General features: G+C 47.1%; 9 protein-coding genes across 9 annotated transcripts; 7 read left to right on the top strand and 2 right to left on the bottom strand.

Moving 5' to 3' along the window:
• Positions 1-864: 864 nt before the first annotated feature.
• Positions 865-1,794, bottom strand: FSST1_000351 (uncharacterized protein; the record flags this gene model as incomplete). The annotated part of the gene is made up of 1 exon (XM_083229606.1): positions 865-1,794. One exon carries the CDS (start codon positions 1,792-1,794, stop codon positions 865-867), a length of 930 nt encoding a protein of 309 aa, XP_083090533.1.
• Positions 1,795-3,566: 1,772 nt separating this feature from the next.
• Positions 3,567-4,286, top strand: FSST1_000352 (uncharacterized protein; the record flags this gene model as incomplete). The annotated part of the gene is made up of 1 exon (XM_083229617.1): positions 3,567-4,286. The coding sequence occupies one exon, from the start codon at positions 3,567-3,569 to the stop codon at positions 4,284-4,286; it is 720 nt and encodes a 239-aa protein (XP_083090534.1).
• A 195-nt stretch (positions 4,287-4,481) lies between these two features.
• On the bottom strand, positions 4,482-5,286 carry FSST1_000353 (uncharacterized protein; the record flags this gene model as incomplete). Its single annotated transcript, XM_083229628.1, has 2 exons — positions 4,482-4,732; positions 4,815-5,286. 2 exons carry the CDS (start codon positions 5,284-5,286, stop codon positions 4,482-4,484), a joined length of 723 nt encoding a protein of 240 aa, XP_083090535.1.
• A 925-nt stretch (positions 5,287-6,211) lies between these two features.
• On the top strand, positions 6,212-7,987 carry FSST1_000354 (uncharacterized protein; the record flags this gene model as incomplete). Its single annotated transcript, XM_083229639.1, has 2 exons — positions 6,212-6,764; positions 6,810-7,987. 2 exons carry the CDS (start codon positions 6,212-6,214, stop codon positions 7,985-7,987), a joined length of 1,731 nt encoding a protein of 576 aa, XP_083090536.1.
• Positions 7,988-8,555: 568 nt separating this feature from the next.
• On the top strand, positions 8,556-10,101 carry FSST1_000355 (Zn(II)2Cys6 transcription factor domain-containing protein; the record flags this gene model as incomplete). Its single annotated transcript, XM_083229650.1, has 4 exons — positions 8,556-8,612; positions 8,661-9,122; positions 9,176-9,301; positions 9,352-10,101. 4 exons carry the CDS (start codon positions 8,556-8,558, stop codon positions 10,099-10,101), a joined length of 1,395 nt encoding a protein of 464 aa, XP_083090537.1.
• Positions 10,102-11,979: 1,878 nt separating this feature from the next.
• FSST1_000356 (transcription factor domain-containing protein) lies at positions 11,980-14,492 on the top strand (the record flags this gene model as incomplete). The annotated part of the gene is made up of 2 exons (XM_083229661.1): positions 11,980-13,769; positions 13,826-14,492. The coding sequence occupies 2 exons, from the start codon at positions 11,980-11,982 to the stop codon at positions 14,490-14,492; spliced, it is 2,457 nt and encodes an 818-aa protein (XP_083090538.1).
• An 802-nt stretch (positions 14,493-15,294) lies between these two features.
• On the top strand, positions 15,295-15,847 carry FSST1_000357 (NUDIX hydrolase domain-like protein; the record flags this gene model as incomplete). The annotated part of the gene is made up of 3 exons (XM_083229672.1): positions 15,295-15,397; positions 15,444-15,649; positions 15,698-15,847. 3 exons carry the CDS (start codon positions 15,295-15,297, stop codon positions 15,845-15,847), a joined length of 459 nt encoding a protein of 152 aa, XP_083090539.1.
• Positions 15,848-16,587: 740 nt separating this feature from the next.
• FSST1_000358 (uncharacterized protein) lies at positions 16,588-18,498 on the top strand (the record flags this gene model as incomplete). Its single annotated transcript, XM_083229683.1, has 2 exons — positions 16,588-16,992; positions 17,041-18,498. The coding sequence occupies 2 exons, from the start codon at positions 16,588-16,590 to the stop codon at positions 18,496-18,498; spliced, it is 1,863 nt and encodes a 620-aa protein (XP_083090540.1).
• Positions 18,499-18,924: 426 nt separating this feature from the next.
• Positions 18,925-20,598, top strand: FSST1_000359 (Alpha/Beta hydrolase protein; the record flags this gene model as incomplete). Its single annotated transcript, XM_083229694.1, has 1 exon — positions 18,925-20,598. The coding sequence occupies one exon, from the start codon at positions 18,925-18,927 to the stop codon at positions 20,596-20,598; it is 1,674 nt and encodes a 557-aa protein (XP_083090541.1).
• Positions 20,599-20,600: the final 2 nt, after the last annotated feature.

Consider the following 20,600-nt stretch of genomic DNA (forward strand, 5'->3'; position numbering starts at 1 on the left):
TTGTTTTTTGTTTTTCATGTTGAGTTGCCTAGGGCATTAAGCCACTCCTCGTCAAATAAATCCACAAGCGTGGCGTCTTGCTGATCTGCAGAGAACCCAGTATAGGTAGGTTGATAATGCAAGGTCAGCATCTCAGTCTGAAAAATGCAATTAGCAATTCTCTTAAGTTCCAATAATATTTTCTTGGCCCGAGGCCATATGTCCTCATAATGTCTGAGTGTGCCAAGGCAAACTCGAATTCGGGATCGGGCTACTTCAGCTTCGTCCTTTGGCAGTGCCGACTTCCAAGCAACTAGGTGAGCAATGGTGCAGCAGGCAACCATGCAGATGATAAAAGGTGACAACTGTACAGAGCCGAGAGGCAAGACGATGAGGCATTGATTCTGCTTGCGGATGGCCTGTAAGAGCTTTTGCAAATGCAACTGACGATTCAGCCCACCTCCACCACTAAGTCCCAAGAGGAGCGGAGGGGGAGGCGATCCGCACGTAGAGATTACTTCAACAGGGTCATATCGAAGGGCGGAAAAAGGTCTGTGTATATAAGCAAGACATCTAGGATGTTTTTGTCAGTTTAAATCAACAACTAGCTACAATACGTGGGTGATTTCTTACGTGTACATCATCATATGTGATTGGAAAAGGAGTTGATCCAGGAAGGAAGGCCGAGAATCAAGCTCTCGCTTACTTGGCGGCAACATAGTAAACCAGCCGGCGATTTTAGCCTCAAGGTTATCGCAGAGTACCTCTGCTTTAGATACTGCTTTGAACTTGGTCGATGCGTGCAGTGTGGTAGCAAATACTACACTAGCGTCGATGAAATATGCGAATGAAGAAAATGACTTTTCTTGGATGTCGTACTCGCGGCTATGGTAGTCTGCGAATGTCGTTCTTGTCGATGGAATAAGCTTGGTAGTTTGGTTTAGCAATGATGATATTTGACCTGGGACAAATCTGGACGGTTACCATTTCATTATACTCCTTGTCTTCGCACGGTAGATCCACGTCAAAACCCGTTTCCTTGACCCTCAGGGCATAGTCCTGTCGAATAACGGCAAAGTTTGCGTCGCTCACATACATCATCCACATTGTTCGCCTCCAACTTTCGGCGAGTACTGGATCACTCTCGGAAACAAAGTCGGCGAATATTTTGGTGTCCATACCAATGAGGCTTGCTTGGTGCATTGCTTTTAACAGTAGTTCATCAGCTAAATCCTGCTCGGCGCACATGCTCTTTGCCAATGCCGCTAGGAGAGTCATTTGCACAGCAAAACCATCCACTGCATCATTTTGCTCCAAGAGAGAATTTTCAATGCCAAATGTAGGGTTATTCGTGTAAAATGAGCCAATATGCTGAACAGCGGCCACGACAAGCTGAACGTTTGGGCATCCAGCGGCAAGCCTCGCATCAAGAGCTGTCCTCGGCAGAACAAATGGATGACTAGGGTGAAAATTCTCATAATACAAATCAATAAGCTCGGTGTTAAAATCGAGATGAGTTTCAGCGACCATAAAGTCGGTGCCTCCTAAAGCCGAGCCGGACGGCATCTGTTGAAATTCTGGAGTGGGGGATGCAAGGCTATCAGTGGGCGTCAAGTCGTAGGGTTGGAAATCTCGAGCTCGTAGTTTTCTTGTCGTTGCTCTATAGGTACCGGTTCGACGCGATTCGGGAAATGCACAGGTTCTAGAGAGACCTTGGCACCGGGAACAAACAGGACGTGTCCCATCACATTTCAAATGCTGGTTTCGACAAGCTAGACAGGCAAGCGACGCACGAGTTTTCGATCGGCGCTCCATTTATGCAGAAGTCGGCTTAGAAGCTAATATAGTTGCTTCTGTTACAACTTGGTGGGTTGTTGATTGGCACTATTTCAGGCGGTGGTGTCGTTAAGGAGAAAGGTCTGTAGTAAGAGTCAGTTAGTTATCTTTATAAACTCCGAAGAGCGGTGCTGCCAAGAAATACCTGACTCAGCAGAAACTGTAGTTAAGCTAAAATAACAGTAAAAGATCTGGTAGCAGGGAAGTAAAAACAGTTTAGCGTAGCTACAGGCCCTATGAAACCCATTCCCCCCAGGTGTAGTAAACATTACTACTACTTGGGCAGGGTAGCGTCAGTTCAACAGCTGGTAAATTTACGCATGTTAGCTTCCAAGACCAGGCATCCTCAAGGGTTACGGCGATCATATTAACAAATGCATCCAGTGCGCTGTTTCGCGTTGCAGTATAGCTCACTGAAACTTCCTAAACCCTATGATGTTAATAAAGACTACAAAGATTACAAAGGGTATAAAAATTCCCTAAAACTTCTGTCTCTAACTGAGCTCTAAGCCTTTTATCTCCAGCTAATATAATGATTTACACATGAGTATGTAATGTGGAAGAGACATGAACGCCTAGAAAACTCAGTCTTGCGGTACTAAGAACAAGACTATTTCAAAAGGCTGCTTTATTTCATAATTACAATTTATTAGTAATTAATAATATATTATAGTGAAGAAGGAGCAATTTACAAGTTTTTATTGCCGAAGATGGGGACAGTGAAGAGTTATATCCCAAATCGTCAATGCTTATGTTTAGCCGCTTAATTAAATGCATGTAAGGACTGTGATTCTGAAGACTTGAGGTGCGGTGCTAATTTATTCTGTAGCCTAGAGTTGGCCTCAGTGGCGATAGTAAACCAGTGGTGAAATTGAGGCTTAGCAGAAGTAATCATGTGCGCCAAAAAATATACTGGTTTAACGAATGGGATTTCTTCCATGGTTACCAACGTCCAAGGCATACTGACACCGTTTATCTCTTCAAATTTGGTCTTCTGAGCGAAAGTTAGTTGAGCGGCACATCCAACCGTTTTAAGTCTCCTCCGTATTCGACTCATAGTGACATTAACACGGAAAGGATTCAAGTCCCACAAACCTCTGTATATCGACTCGGTCCAGACAATTAACCCTAGTAAGTGAGTAGATATTCTTCAACCATTGATACTTCAGAACAGGGGAAGCAATATCAAGCTTTTGGGGTCGTTTGACATTTTTAGTTAGACGATTGGTTGAACCTCTAAGAACCCCCAATTGATGTTGTGTCTCTTGGCAAGGCTGAGTGTCAGATGAAAAGCAGGGGCAACGCATGGTTTGTACCGTTTTGGGACAGATAATACCGACCATAATTAGTTAGTTTTTGACAATAACCAATCACGTTTCATATACCTTCTCTCAATGGAAAAGATGCCTTCTGGGGGCTGGGACGATCCGATCCAACTCGCTTGAGCCACAACCGTTGCATGTCAGACAGGCGTGAACACTTCAGCTGGGCACATGCCAGGGTCCACTGCTAAAACGATCTAACCGTAAAGGGATCAATCCAGCGCTCGAAGTCAAGATAACAAAGCTTCAGACAAAATATTGTACGACGAAATAAACAGTATATAAACTATCAGTAATAGAGTAAAGGACGTAAAATAAATCAAATCAGATACCAATTCAACATCAGTCAGTGAGTTTAAATCTCCCAAAAATCTAGGTTCATCGCTAAATATCATATCCAGTTCGCTCAACCACTTACACGCAAACACAATGATATTCCCTCCATTCGTTCCATCTCTTGAAGATAATTACAACTTGGAAGCTTCAAGTGGTCCTTCAACTCCTGGAACTCCATCTGAAATTTCAGACCAAGTCGTCGGCATTGGGTTTCCCCAAGCTATGCAACTTACATGGACAAACTCATCTTCCACCATGGCACTCTTCATCTCCGAACCGGGCTCGAGCGTTCTTTACGCAGCTCTCATGCCACGCGGACTGCAAGGGCCAGTTTATCTTTATCCGGGTTCTGAATTTGTCGGAGATGCGATGGCATCCAGCAACAAGTCTGGTGAACGTTTCACTTTTCAACTCCCAGGAGTACCCAGTTACCACATTTCCTCCAACCAAGTCATCATGTCCTACCATCGATCTAGATCAAACCCTCGTTACAATTTCTCTATGAGGGTTGAACATGAGGGGAGTCGCAGGACTGAAAGTTTTGAATGGCGGGTCTCGTCTGAAGCACAGAGTGGTCTGTACAGTACAGTATGGGAACTCGTATCTCTGGGACGCAGCAGCAAATCTAGTTCCCATCGTCCAAGGAGCTCCGATGTAGTTGCCATGGTGTATGAGAATCACGGGTCATCTATAGAGCGGTCAGGGGGCTTTCGATTTTTAGGGAGACCGACTACATCTTATATGGGGTACCACTGGACTCTTATGGCTCTCATGAGTGGGATAGCTGTGTGGCAGCATGCAAGCAGTGGATGATAAAGGAGGAAAGAATGTACGGGGGATATGGATAAATGTTTAAACATAATGAGTACTAGTAGCTGCAGGCAGCTAAGTATAAGTTAATAAGTTGCTATCTTAACCCTGTCTATCGGCGCCCATCCCCCTTGACTGCCTGTATTGTTACTAGTCTAGGTAACTTGGTATAGCTATAAGTCTCAAACTATCTACTACCTATGGATCTTGTTTTGCTCCCGAGCTTTCAGTCTTCTCACGTCGATCTCGCCCTTGTCTTTTCTTCTCGGAATCGTATGCATTTTTAACCTCCTTGTAAACCTTCTGCAGCTCCATCCTCAAATTTCTAATCTTCTCATCAATCTGTTGGTAGTCAACGCTTTCTTCGCGCTGCATGCCATTCTCTAGCTCGCATAGAACTTGATCATTGAAAGACCTTTCCAACTCCAGAAGTGACCTCTTTGCTGCTCCTGTTATACCCCCGTCATTATTAGTTTCCATCATCACGAGACGAAATTGCAGGATAATATTGTTAGGAAAGAAATTTCATACGAAGGGCTTTCTTGAAGGGTTTTCCTTTGATGATGAGATTTTGCTTCTCCCGGTGTTTATCGCTCCGAGGGCCGCGTATTAGTTCATTGCCGCTTAGTAAGACTTTTTCCAATTCAAGTAACTGTATATCGAGGATGCGGGCATCTTGGGGAAGCTTTAATGACTTCACAGAAGGTGGGGTTTTCTGGAGCCGGGCAGTTTCAAAAAGCATACAGCGTGCAAGATGAGATTCTTTACGCATGGTCGACAAGACATCTTTGATGCTTAACCGGACATAATCTGCACGGGAGCGGTGTTGACGGGTAACATCCTTGGGTTCGTACGTTGGTAGCCGAGTGATGGAACTACCAAGGAAACCTTTAGCAGGGACTATGACGGTGTCATCCAAGTCGGGACCTTCGACATCGGTATTAGCTTCAAGAACGGCCTGCTTGCGGTTTTGTTGCCCGCATCTGAAGCAGTTGAGAAACATCTTGATTAATGTATAGGAAGTAAGTAGATACTTTGCTGATTGGGGTGAAGCTATTCCTGCGTACTGGCACAATGTTGATATTCGAAAAGGGTTGCTTACCGACTCGCCGGGAGCAACTCAGCAGGCTGGGCTGGGTATTAAATTGCAAGGCATGTAGTTTACAACACATCTCTACTAGCGAGAACTGGATCCATGATGCTATCCAATAAGTCTCCAAAGACAACTCAGAAATAACGGGGGGTTTAGCCAACAGGTAGACACCTGTCACAGCCCCACACCATTTTCCACCACGTCTTGGGTACGATACCTATCAGATGATAGAAGCAAGGTTGTTGCGACTGTTGGCAGTCCAGACAAATAGTTCCGCCATATACCGGGGCATCTGCATTCAAGATGGAGCGACCACGACAAATCTTATGGAGAGCACCTACACATTCGATAAAGGGTGATAAGAACCCCGTTTTCTCATTTTTTGAGGCCTCCAACTCATGAACATGTTCAACATGCAGAATGACTTGGTCAACTATGACAGAAAAAACCGCGTATCGTGTTGGTGGCTGATTTACTCTGTAGGTAGGCTGCTGCTGAACATTGGCGCGCGGCTAACAGGCCACCCAATCCTTGAAAACAGTTACATTCGAATGATTTATTATGGTTGTTTTTGCAACCAACATGTTAGCCGAGCTGAAAGCCTGAAACATGGGGCATTTCCTCCTATTTTCAGCCTCACTCACCGAAGTCGGGTTACACAATAACAATTGCGAAAGCCTGATTCAACATTCGCAATACGGTTGATTTATATCAGGATTTCCGTCTGGTTTACCACCATATAACTCCTCATTTATTTCTTCAAAACTCCCTCGAATTGCGAAACTCTCACATTACTTGAAATCACGTTACACTTTTGTTCCAGCTAACATTCATCATGTATAAAAAGCTTATTGCTATTCTTGCCCTTACTACGCTGTCCTTTATCCTCTCTGCGCTAGCCGTACCACTTTCTAATGCCAAAGGCTTTTCCCGTGCTGGAGCGATTCATCTCATCAGAGATAACCGGACCTTGATCTCCATCATCGTACAGATTCTCTCGACGTTGCTTGCTCTCAGCCAGACTTATGTCGTCACATCCCTCGTTGGACTAGCTACCAATGCCAGGCTATACAGAAGCCCACCCAAACTCGACACATTGAAGCTTCTGCAGGCTATGACGGCCAAGTCCTTAAGTTTTGGGGGTGGCAAGGCGGCATTTTGGATCTCTGTGGGCTGGCTGCTACTCCTCCAGCTCCCTGCTGCACTCTGGGCTGGCTCAATCACACCGACCATCAATGAGCTGACACAGGAAATGGCGGTTGAAGTTCCTGATTTTGACCAAGCGACGTCTAAATACTGGGCATCTCGATGTGTTCCTGCTCAGCCTTGCGATGAACTCCTCGGAGGGACCCAAGACTTGGGCACTTTTTCCTTTGTCAATTGGAAAGGTTTGTCAGTCAAGTCGTTTCCTTTCAAAGCTGACCTTTGTATAGCAAGGACAGGTCTGTTGGCCAATTCTGTGTCGCAAGCCTCTTCGCGGAATTTTTCTACTCCAGCATACCAAAAACTTGACGGTACGGGCTACTTTTATCACGGCCGATCATACGGTGTTGGATCAGCTATTGGACTGTTGCCGCCTACATACTCAAATGATCCGGATGCTATCATCCGAGGGTATTCATTCGTTGAGGACGGATACTATGCCAACGTCTCTTGTCACTACAACAGATCCAGCCAATTGTCGCTTTCCAAGTCAGACAGGGTGAGCACGCCTGGCGGTATCTACGGTCCCCAAGGATACTGGGCCGGTGGCTCTCTTCCCAACGGCCCATGGGCAGGCTTCCCGACTTGGGGAGTCTTGTATGAAGGTTTTACAACATCAATAGCATCTGTCAACAACCAGTCGCGTTACATGTACGGGTTCGTAGCTGGCGACGCTTACTCCGTGTTAAACCAAACTCAGTGCGAGGTCTGGTTCACACCGTCTCGCTTCAATGTCAGTGTCGACGTGGACGCAAAGAACATATCAGTCACTTTGTCGGAGTTTGATGCATTTGATATTAATCCAAGTAGAGCCTTGGCCAACATATCATTTCATGGAGTCGGGTATCTTTCGCAGACATTGACGACCCTGTATACGTCCGTCCTTGGCGATTCCTTTCTTCGCAACGTCGAAAATGTACAGAGCAGGGCCCAGCGTAAAGAGGTCACTGATCAAGATGTTATGGAAGCGGTTGAAGATGGCCTTCAGCTTTTGCTTGACCATTTTCTCGAGGGGAGCGGAGCCGCTCAGGTTATGCTACTACGAAAAACTAAGCCCATGACTGGTACAATTACGATCCAAGTCTTTCGTGTCGGAGATTTCTGGTTGGCATTGTCGTTGCTGATTATTTCTACACTTATTGCAGTCAATGTGGCGATACTGTATTCCAGATATGGCCTCTGGAGCAAGATATTGTCTGATGAGGAATGCGATTTTTTGGACTTCAAGTCAGCGATATTGGGTTCACTCAAAGGATCAAGGTCTAAAATAAAGCTGGTCCAGGATTGGGGCGGCCAGTCTGAGGACAGAAAGGTGGGTAAGTTGCGGGTACGTGCCAACAGGGAAAAGTCAACCTTGACTGTAGGGGAACAAGACAGTGACGTTTCCTCATCAGACTCGAGTAGTTAGATTACTATTGAATCTCAGGATACTCTGTATTCCTTGTTGAGGGTAGAAAGGACATTAACTATGCAAGAAGTCTTCTGGGTGTCAGGGTATCGAACGGGCTAGATAAGTAATCCGAATTGTTCTGTATTCGTGTCATCTCAGCATGTGCCCAGCCCTACAGTTATTCGCAATCTACTTGGTAAGGGGCGATAGAATTAGTCAGATCCGACGACGCTGACAGCATAAAAATCACTCAATATGCCTTAGTAGAGAAAAGAAAGATATGAACAATTCTTAAACATGCGTCCGCCCATTGTCGGACAATTAACTTAATTAGCAGCCCTACAGGTTGAAACATTCCGACTTGTGGAACCCTGAGTAAGCCTGTCGATCCCCTGTCACTGCCATATTGTTGCTCCGCCTCCCGAGTTTAAGGCGCAGTCAAATTCGACGTCAGGTCACTTCGCTCATCACCGAGGATCGTCGGAGAGTGGACCCTTTGTCTCAAGACATCAACGGAATATAAACGACTAAATCATCAAAAAGGATTAAACTTTATCAACAGCAATGTTTGTTTCTACAATTCACTATGCCAGGAACACCGTCTAGTCTCGGATGCGACGGGTGTCGCAGACAAAAGAAGAGAGTGAGATATTATCCCCTGATTAGAAATACAAATGACTGACATGGAAAGTGCGACCAAGCTAAACCAACATGTGGAAGATGCAGACGCGTTGGAATTTCATGTGTTGGAAATGGTGTCAAGAGATGGAAATTTCATTCTTCCTTTCAAAGCGAGAACAGCAACGGACAATCACTCGTATCATCTCCAAGGCGAAGCCCAAGCAACGCACAAACCAGGATATCATCTTCGCTAGTTCATATCCTTCAGACCGAAGACTGCCGCTTTGACATTCGTGCGTTCGGCGGGAAACTCATACCAGAGCTTGTGGCCCAAGTTGGCTACAATGCGGCACTTGATTCATGTGTAGCCGCCATGGTTACGCTTTATAGGTCTCAACAGTGCCCGAGTTTGAGAGTCGAAGGGTTGACACACTATGGTGAAGCTTTGGCTGCTACCAGTAAGACCATTGTTGACCCGAAGGAACCCATCATGATGAAGATGCAAGTGGTTTCGGTCATGTTTGTGTGTCATGTAAGTATTTTCTTTCTGCTGACTATCATGAAGTTGAGCTGACCTGTTACTAGTACTGGATCGATCGTAAATCAGTCGAAAAACATCGTGAGATAATATCGGTTCTATTCCGGGAGGCCGTTTTGAAAAAGCAGCTCGATGATCTTGAGCCATACATGGTTGGACTCACACAGTTAGCGGTAAGAACCCTGGCAGATCCGATGAATACTCAAGTTAACTCTGATTTTAGGTCATGGCTAGCTTCTTGAATCCTCAATTTGAACTAGGGCCGTGGTTCTGGGAAGCATGTGAAACGATAGGCACTCCTCGACCTGTCAAGTATCACCAAGGAAGCTTCATCAGTCTGGAGTCTGGTACACTAGCTGAGGTTTCCATTTTTATGCGCTCACCAAAGAAGCATCTCCACCAACTACATTGTATTTACAACGTTATTCAGTTTGAAATGCCCAAGGTTCGACGACTCATTGCACTGGCGACGACGGCAGCAGCAGCACCCAACGCACAAGCTATGTCAAAAAGAGTTTGCAGTTCATACAGATTTGCATACGCGATACTCCTCGCCATGACAGCAGTAATCAACCACACTTTACAAATATGGGACAAGAATTTGAATCTTGTTGGAGATGTACATGATTGTGTTGATGAGTCTATCACTCTCGTGCAGCAATGTGAGAGTGCTCGTCCATACGGAGCCATGTTTGTACCGGAATTTCTCACCATGGTCTATGCGGCGGCGGCAGATGGGTACCGGAATGATGAGATGATGGGTATACTATTGGATTATGAGAGTGATTGTATTGGGGCTGATTATTTGGGACATGCTTTGTCAGTGAGGGAACGGCTTTATGCAATGGAGATGAGAGAGACAGTGGAGGAGATTCAGCAGGAACTGAGTACGGATCTTGGCGCAGGAACGCAGATCGTGACAGAGGAGGTTGGACAAGATTATCAGGCAATTAGTGAGTGTACAATACTATAGTCGAATGATAAGATGAATACGAATATCCCGTGTCTTGGTAGGCAATCCTCGACATGCTTGAGTCTAGGTGCTGAACACTGCCACTCCTGACCACCCACATGCAGATGAAATACCTCATTACTTAGTCTTTCACATTCGTACACGTCCATAACATTAAATATTCAAATTCCAAATCAGGTCGTCTACCAAACTCCAGCACTATGGTTCGAACAAAGAAGGTACCTACAGTATACCCACAAGGAACCACCAGTGTTCACCGTGATAGAGGCAAATACATACACCATAATCGCATATTCAACGATCAAACTGGCAAACTGGCAAACTGGCAAACCGGCCTTGATGTAATGGAATACCAGTGACTCCAATGGCTCGCTACCCCCTCTTGCCTCCTGGGTGTAATATATGATCCATCCAGATGTGTTGCATGATTTTGACGGCTGTGCACTTCACAATGACTTAACTACTCCATCGAGTATCAGTCGAGGCGGTTGCTTTCATTATGAATTTTTCATCCTGCCTGGCGCTACAGCTGAAGAATGTCATACACACTTTCTCGGCGAAATGAAGGCTCGAGGTACCATTTAGCGTCAGATCCACAACGTTGACAGAGCTATAAGCAGTCAACAGGAAGAGGAAGACAGCGAATGCAAATTGAATGCATTTATAAGACAAAAAGAGTATGACTGGGTCCATGATTCGTCCTCTGACGAAGATTATGCAAACTGTCAACTTCCTGGCTTGGTATGGCCAAGAGATGATCGAGATTGCGAACTTGTATACTACCGCGGATGGTTCTTTATGTATCATGATGCAGATACCGATTGCACGCATGGGAAAGCAGAGAATCGCGCCATTTCTCTTGTCCGATTCGATCCTATTCCTTTGGAATGGGATGAAGGGCAAGATGGGGTTAAAAAGTGGGAACCGATGGATTATCCTGTATGCTCGGAACCTATCCCAGTTGTGAATGAGGGCAGTGGTTATTCCCTGGGTAGCTGGTAAGATATGAGGACGAGGAAGGCCTGGGAGGAAGAGGCTGGTCAAGCCACCAATCATGCTTGGGACCTGGGCTGGAAGACTTGGTAATCACAAGGATTGAACTTCTATCACCATCTGACCTAATAATCATGCATATTAACACGACTTCAAACGGTAGGAACCCGATGACAAGATGAGTGTCAATATGCCGTGTCTTGGATAGTGGGTATCAAAGCTCTCCTCGATCAGAGGACACGGGGAGAGCTCACAAGTGGCAGGCCTCGACATGTGAACCCCCACCACCCTCCCATCTGTCCGCCTAATCATGCATATTAACTCAACTTCAAACGGTATAAATCCGGGGAGTTTTAGCTACCCCAGATGTTCATCTGTAACTTTATTACAGTTCAACACCGAACCGCCCCGAGATATGCCCGTCATGGCTATCAACACTGGCTATTCTTGCCTTTTGACAATCTCACATCAATAGATCTTCTTTTAGGGCTCTAACAATGACAACACGTTAAACCTTGCATTTCCGAACATGACCTACCTAGTCAATACCCATGTTCTTATTAACCAGTCACAATCACGATAATAACCGCATCCGAGGAGTGTGTCGGGTGGACCCGGGCTGGATCTGGGGAAGACTGTGGCTAGCGGAGCCAGGGACCTGCTTCTAGTGGTCGGGCGCTAATTCCCAGTGGGCCGTTTGGGCTTGAAATATGACCCGATGCTCCCCGCGGGAACGGGAAGCAGTCCTAGGTGAGCTTTCAGTGCATTTACTACCCGGAACACCGATGCCGCTCACCTGAGCCGACAATTCGAACGACGGGATAATAATTCCTTTTTCTTTCTCATTCCTCTTCTCTCTCAATGTCATGTCCTCCAGATTCTAAAATGACGAATCCAAACAAAATTGTCAAACGTCAAAGCGGACGAGACTCCAAAGGCCCAGGTGGCGCTCTCTGCAAGACTTGCACGCCATGTCGACAAAAGAAAGTCCGTTGCGACGGCACGCGCCCGCAATGTGTTGAATGCAGCACCAACAGTCTACCATGCATATACCCTCACGATGCCCGACGAGAACCCAGACCGTCCCGCGCTCGCGTTCAGAGCCTCGAGGCCACCGTCGCCGCCATGCTCGACCACATGAAAGCAGCCGGTATCCTTTCGTCCGAGATGCAGTCGGCTTGGACGGCTGAGCTCATGGATGCCGACCTCCCGTCTCGCGCCTCGCAGGATTATACCACACATGGATTGAGTCGCCTTGCTTCGACTGCTGCGATTGCGAGTCCTCTTCCGACTCCTACGGCGTCTACCGTTGCGCAGGAAATTGGCGTTAGTTTCTTGTCTTCGCCGCCGCGAAGTAGCGTTGGTCCGACGGACGGAGAAACAAAACCGAGACTTGATAGCTTCAACACGATCCTCTCACGAGCGAGCGCAACACAACTCGATTCTGCCGAACTTCCCCCCGTGAAATCTGTTCCTCGACCTATAAGTAACGACGGCAACGGAGACGGTACGGGATTATCGCCCAGTGAAGCTCGAGTCGCTGGTGTCTTCCACGAGAACGGCTATGTGTCTGCGGTCCACGGTCTCGCCAGTATCATGAATCCTACATCCCGCGCGCAACACCGAGAAAACATCAACAAGATGACCCGAAAAGGTGACGATGCTATATCAGCTTCCAAAGCTCGGCTTATCAGCAATGCTGCGCTTCAACGGCAGCGAGAAGCGCGTATGTTCCGAAACCCGCGAGACTTGATGGACCTGGACGGAGTAGACCCCGAACTTGCCAAGCACCTTCTCGACTTGCACTTCAACCGACAACACTACGCTTACCTCATCTCATACCGACCTGCTATTATGGACAGTCTTGCCAGCGGTGGTGGTCCTTTCGCCAACAAACTGCTTCTCAATGCCATTTTTTACTCGACGTCCCTCTACAGCGATCGCCCATGCCTCCGAGCCGATCCCGACGATCCTCAAAGTGTTGGCAGGCGCTTCTATGATCGGTTCCGTGAGCTTTTGATAGATGAACTCGACAAGCCCAGCATTCCTTCTGCTCTTGCTCTACTACTCACAAGTGTATCATTGGTATCGCAAGGTAAACCAAGCGCGGGATGGAGTTTATCAGGAACAGCGCATCGTATGATTATTGATCTAGGATGCCATTTGATGCTCGGTCCCGACTATGAGAGTACCGGCGGTGTCAATGAGCAGCGCGTGCTACGGACAGACTTGGAGCAGGAGATGCGCAAGCGTCTTTACTGGGCTGCCTTCACAACGGATGCTACTCAGGCCTTGTATCTTGGACGACCTTGCATGTTCGCTTCGGCTCAGGCCAGAGTTCCCCTGCAATTGCTTGATACATTTGAAGAGCTAGAAGAGTGGGAGCCTTATATTGATCCCAAATCACCAGGTTCAGCTCCTCCGCCGTATGGTCGCCAACCAGCTCACGCAGTGTCAACATTCAGCAGCCTTGTGCGACTATTGCAGATTTCTACGAGAATCAACGATCTTTATGGAATCCAGTGCGTCAAGTACACAACCGAGTATCTTTTGAACAAGAAGGAATCCATCGAGAGGGAGTTTGAGAAGTGGCAGAGCAGTCTCCCCAGTCACCTGCGCTTTGATCCTGACGACACCACCACCGTCACACCTCCTCCCCATCAAATCACCCCACAGTGAGTCTACCCAACTGGTCCCATGCCGAAATCGAAATACTGACAAGGATGTGTAGTACGACATTCCACGCTCTTACCATTCTGCTACACCGTGCTTTCCTCGAGGAAGGTCATTTGAGACGCCACACTGACGAAGCCATGAAGCGAAAGGGTGAAGAAGCTTGCATCCAAAGCGCATTGATGATCCAAAAAGTCGTCCGACGATATCGCGAGTCCTTTACTCTCCGCCGTGCGCCATTCTTGCTTTCATATGCGGTCTATTCCGCCGTCATCGTCATTCTTCGCCAAGAACGTCACGAACGAGGTCAATTCACGGAACCCATCTCTTTCTTCTGGACATGTCTCAGCGAACTGCAAGTCGGCTGCAACTTTGGTCTTAAGAAGCCCCTAAGTGTTCTACAGGACATGGTTCGCGAGTTCCAGACTAGTATCAAGGAAAGCGGCACTTCTGGTACAGAACAACCTCATCCAGCCGGTCTTGACGAGAGTTTCTTCTTCCCACTCGCCATGGCACCTTCATCAAATACGATGGCACCCAACACATCTACGCCAACGGGCGCTTACATGTCAGCTACTGCATCAGACTACATCCCGAATATGGACCACTTCGATCCCGCGTTTGGTCACTCGCCAGGTCTTCTCGACTTTTTGAACGATCAGGAGAAGGATATCTCGCAGGATGCATTATACGGTCTGTTCGCGCCGTCGCAGCCTTTCCCGTGACTGTCGGGCGAGCTGGGCGAGACCTTTTTTGCAGGACCTGCTTCAGCGGCGTAGGCAGGTCCTTCGAGGCGTGTCAGATGCCTCGGTTCGCCGGCTCAGTGATTTATCTTTCCAGCCTCATGCAGCCGAGGCATATGAAGTTCAGCAGACAATTGATGTCGGTCTGTCAGAACTTACTTACTTCCCTGGGGATAACTTACCAGGGAAGAACCAACTCAACTTTTCATATATATATATACGTAGAATCTTGGTACATGGACATGGATACGAACTGATGAAAATTATTATTGTTAGCAACATTTGTTGAGTCTTTTTAAGCGTATAAACTCGGAGGCGTTCAAAATTCACTCAATTGGTTATTCTACAATACAATTTCCAATGCAATTTATCATTTATGGCTTTCATCTCGTGACTCCCAACAAACAGTTCCATATGTTTGTTTGTTTGTGTATTTGTTTGTTTGTTTGTTGGTTCTTAGTGTCGTTCTTCGGCGCTAGGCTGGGCGTCAATACAAACACTCTGATTTGCACCTTTGAGCAACACAATTGACCGACTTTGTTGTTCAGAGATTCTCCTCTCCATTTATTTATTTTTCTAGTTCATTAGTTCTCACTGGTAGATGGGGTTGCACATAGATAAGTGCGCCAATGAGATGAGTCATAAGAACAAACAATTGGTGCTGCGCCGGCTAGGCATTCTACCAAGACTTACAAAACTAATACCATCGCGCTCGAGTTGTGTATTCTATAAACCAAGTTTGGGTCTCTTGTTCTAAATTATTCACCACATATCTGCATTCATAATGTCTACTGAAGGTCCTAACCCACGCGTTGGCGTCGCAGCGCTTATCTATGCCCGCGACGGCAAGTTTCTCACTGGAAAGCGAATGGGGAGTCATGGAGCAGGTAAAACAACCCAAATCCATGACACAACATATCTAATACGACATAGGTACCATTCAGCTCCCAGGCGGTCATCTAGACTACGGCGAAAACTTCCTCGAATGCGCAGCCAGAGAAACCCTCGAAGAGACAGGTCTTCAAGTTCGCGCCGTCAAAGTCGTAGCTGTGACGAATGACGTCTTTGAGGGCGAGAAGAAGCACTATATTACGATATTTGTGCGTTGTGAGATGGTGGATGAGAGCGCGGTGCCTCAGGTAGGTTACCCTGGAACGAGTGAGAGATTAGAACTGACATGGGACAAGATTCTTGAGCCGAAGAAGTGTGCGGGTTGGTATTGGAAGACATGGGATGATTTGAAGGAGATTCTGGCTGGTGATGAACAGGAGAAGCTGTTCTTGCCGTTGGTGAATTTACTTGGGCAGACAAATGATTTGGAGAGTTTGAGATCATGAGGATTGATCCAGTTGATGAAGTTAGGTTTCGAAACAATTAACCCTCAGGCTTTAGATAAGAATAATAAATAACCTAAAGGTCTATCCTAATTAACATAAACTTATGGACTAATTTATCTCCAGTAGCCAACGTTTCTAATACCCTTGGAGGTCATGGCAGATGCGAGGTTGTTGTAAATGTCTCACTTGACATTTAGATCCGGGGTAGGTTGATGGAGACCAAGTTGTCATCAGGATACCAAAAAAATTGAGCCGGCAAAAGCATAAGAGACGAAATTAGTGGACCACTTTATGCTACTTAGACCATACTTCTTAGGCTTTTTATTTTTATACCCTAAAGCTCAAAGGTTAACTTTTCTGTTACCCACCAGGTTGTGTTATTGCACTCAGCTCAGCCCTTGTGTCTTTCCATACAAAGCGAGATCACAATGACACGATATAATTTTTATTAAAGTATTAGTTTCTAATGACATTAATGTCACAAAATAGAAGGTTGATAAAGAATGTTGAGATACCAAAAGTCGAGCCGAGGATGAGTTCTGTCAAGTGCCATTAAAGCGGGTATGCAACTATCGCGATTCGCGATTCAAGTTAAGCTCGGAGCTCTCAGTTACGATGACGACTCACCTCCCCACGTACCAAATCCATCCCCAACTGCTCCTCAAAAGCTTCACCTTCTCTCCCCTCCAATGTCATAGTCGCCAGAATAATCAGCTGCGCAATCGCGGCATGCAACAAAAATGTCTTCTCTCGCTGAACCTCGTCGCCCGCGTCTTCTCGCCCAGAATCGCAAGCTTCGTCACCTTCGCGGAATATGGCTGCGCAATTTGTCCTTTGCGCCCACGAGTCTTCGAACTGCAGATGACGCTGACCTAGCCAAGAAGTTACCTGTTCTCAGGGAAACGAATCAATTACATCCGTCGCGGTCATCGGAGAGCTTGAGGAAGGATAGCGTGCGACATGATGCTTTGCGACCTCAGCAGAAACGTAGGACGAGCTTGAGTTGGGCGCATGTCAATCCTGTTGCAAGACAAAAGAATTTGGAGTCGCTGTTTGAAGGGTCTGTTGGGGATGTTTTTTATTCGTTGCATGTGAATGGCGATGCTGAGCCTGTTTACATTAGCGAGGTGCGCGAACGAGCGACGGTAAGAAGAGTGTCAATTGAGAGAGCGACAAGATCTGACTGTTTCTAGAGCTTCAACTTTACATTCTTCAGCTTGGAAGACAGCGCATCAGCTATTTCAAGATGCGATACCTTGATAATTCGAGTCTGGGCAAGACGACCGAAATCCGAGACATGGACCTTTCTCCTCGACGAATCAATCGATCTGCGCCGCCTCAACTTTATAGGAACGCTCATGGATCGAAACTTTCCTCCAAATGCATTGATATTTCACCTCGAAGACGGTGTTTACTCGTTCGACTTTCCCAATAAGATATCGGAACCGAAACAAGCACCTACAGTAGCGACGTCGTCATACACCGCGCTTATGAAGTTGGCCAACCTGGAGAGCTCGATAGAAGATGCGATGGAGACGCAGCACCGACTTATGGAGGAAATCAATAATATGCTCGATGACTCGCCGGTCGACAAGTCGGAAACGGCGCAAGAAGCTGTTTCTGCAGCGGAAAAGTACGTGGCCGCGCAACAACGCTCAAACAACTTGGCGCAAAAGAAACGGGATGACCTGCGAGAGTCAATAAGGGCCCGACGCGAAGCTATCGCTAAAGGAAGAGAACTCGAAGCTCAAGCGGAGACCGATATGGCCAATAACCGAGAGAAGTTGACTGCTTCAAAAGAACTTCTTGAAGAAACACAGCAGCAAATCCGAGGACAGCGACGGCGCATTTGTTCCGACCTTGCAGATATATTCCCAATCACGCCAATCCCTAATGCGCCACCACTTTCTTTCCAAATATGCAATATACCGCTTCCGAACTCGACGTATGATGCTTCGACCGCAAAACACATCTCTGAGGATGTTTTGTCGGCTGGGCTGGGACTCGTTGCGTTGGTCACGAAACATTTACAGTTCTACCTCGCGCATCCGTTACCATATCCGCTAGACTGGTTCGGCTCTCGATCTTATGCACGAGACGATATTTCCCAACTATCAGAAAAGACTGTTTCACGAAGGGAGTTTCCTCTCTATCTACCTCGTGGAGGTTCCACAGCTGGACAATGGCGTTTTGAGTATGCGTGGTTTCTACTCAACAAAGACATCGAAGCTCTCTGTTCGTCCCAAGGTCTACGCGTGGTAGACATTCGGCACTCCCTTCCAAATCTTAAATACTTGCTCTACGTCTGTAGCGCCGGAAGCGATCAAGTACCAGAGCGCAAGAAAGGCGGCGTTCGTGGATTATGGGCGGGCAGACTCAAGGGGAGAATGTCAACCATGTCGGCGCAATTAGACGGCGATAACAGCAGCTTGAATGAGAGTCGCAGGGATAGTACGGATAGCGAGATGAACCATCATGGTGATGTGCTAAGAGATGCGCTACTCAAGAGTAATGGGCATAACAAGATCGTTGGGCATGATAATGATGCGCACTTGGAGAGTCTGGATGACTTGCTTTCATTACCGTTTGGAGAGGGCGGTACAAAGTTTACATTGAGGACTAAGGGTCTCCGAGAGAATGTTTCGGGATGAGAAGTGGTTTGGTAGTCTTTTGCATCACAGCGAGGTGCTTGTAGGATATGCTTTAGATAGGACGAGGAATCATACACAAGTAACGTTCCGAGACCCTCACATGATACAACTTGCCATTAATCTACCCTTTCTTGACATAGCGTGTCCGAAGTACGACCGAGTAGTTCGTCCCAAACCATGGAAAAACATCTCTTGGCCTGTCAACTGGAGAATTCTTCATGGATTATCCCCACAAAGATCGTTACCCCGGATTAGTCTGTGGGGAAGTGACGTTTTTCGGACGCGGCGCCGAAGACCGTTGGGACCATCATCGGCGCCGAGGGCCGGCAGTTCGTGTAAGTGTTCTCGAGGAAGAGTATATATGGCTTGGCTGAGTCCATTACTTTGCTGAGAGATTGCTGGAGTCTTTTACAGTATCATTTTACAATGCTGGGTACTGCTCTTCTTGCGTTGGCGGCTGTGGGCGTTGCTTCTCAAGCACCAGCAAACAGTCCAGTCGTTCAGCTTCGCAATGGGTCATATTATGGCACTCACAACTCGGTGTATAATCAGGACTTGTTCCTTGGTATGCCTTATGCCCAACCTCCTCTGGACGACCTTCGGTTCAGACATCCTCAGCCCTTGAACGAAACATGGACAGACGTGCGAAATGCAACAGACTACCAGTCCAAATGCTATCAGTACGGATATCCCTCTGGTCCACTATCTGGTGGCTCAGACGACTGTCTTCACCTCAATGTCATCCGTCCAGCAGGCACCGAAGAGGCGAAACTTCCTATCCTTGTCTGGATCCACGGCGGTGGTCTAGTCGGAGGCTACAGCGGCGATCCCTATTCCAACCTAAGCTGGATCGTCGACGAATCAGTTAAAATGGGTTCACCAATAATCGGCGTCTCAATAAACTACCGTCTTGGAGCATGGGGATATATCTGGAGTTCTGCTGTCGATAAAGCAGGAGAAGGAAACAATGGCTTTCGAGACCAGAGACTTGCCCTACAATGGATCCAAGAGAACATTGCTGCATTTGGGGGTGATGCAGAGAAAGTAACCATCTGGGGTCAGAGTGGTGGAGCTCGTGGTGTTGCATCTCAATTGACTGCCTTTGGAGGCCGAGATGATGGATTGTTCAGAGCCGCTATTCTTGAGAGTGCGACTGGATTCCACACCAACTTTCGAGAGGAAGAAGTCGATGATGCTCCGAATTGGGATAAGGGATATAAATCACTTCTCAAATCAGCGGGTTGTGAAACTGCTAAAGATTCATTGCAGTGTCTTCGAGAAGTGCCATCTTTGGAACTCGCAGAGATCATCGGCAACGTCTCGTTCCCTGTCTATCTTGACATCGTTGACGGTGATTTCATCCAAGATGATCGCTCAGAGCTAGTTCGACAGGAGAAATTCGTTCGCGTACCTATTATTAATGGTGCGGCGACTGATGATGGTGACTTCTTTGCTCAGAAAGGAATCAACACGACACAAGAGTGGGAATCGTACCTGCGAAGAGAAGGAGCCAGCAACAGTACCATCGAGGCCATCTCTGCTTTGTACCCCGATATTCCCCGTGTCGGTCTCCCCGCAACATTTGAAGGACGTCCCTCGGGAGACCTCGCTTCGTATGGAGCGCAGTGGAAGCGCGCGGTTGCGTTCGGTGGCGATAGAGCGATGCATGCGCCCAGGAGAGCTTGGAACAGAAGATGGTCGGAATCTAATCTCACGGCATACAGCTATCGCTTCGATGTCGTATCGGGAGATCGCAATCCAGTGCAAGGAGCTGGCCATTCGGTTGATCTACCGTTTGTCTTCCGCAACACGGAGCGTTTAGCACAGTTCAACGCCACGGAGCCTAGACCCGGTTCTTTTGATGGATTGTCAGTTTTGATGTCGCGCATGTGGATCAGCTTTGCAAGCGACCTAAACCCCAATTTCGTTGGGATGCAAAGCTCAGAGTGGCCAAAGTATGGAGTGGAAGGGCCCGAAAATATGGTGTTTCATATTGACAACTCTTCGGTGGCATATGTGGAGGAGGACACTTGTAGAACAGAGCAACTGGAGTACCTGGATCGCAAGTTGTGGAAGACAGGACTGCAGACTGATATGTAAAT

This window comes from Fusarium sambucinum, chromosome IV (genome assembly GCF_050947815.1).
Source record: "Fusarium sambucinum isolate potato_lamoka chromosome IV, whole genome shotgun sequence".
Lineage (NCBI taxonomy): Eukaryota > Fungi > Ascomycota > Sordariomycetes > Hypocreales > Nectriaceae > Fusarium > Fusarium sambucinum.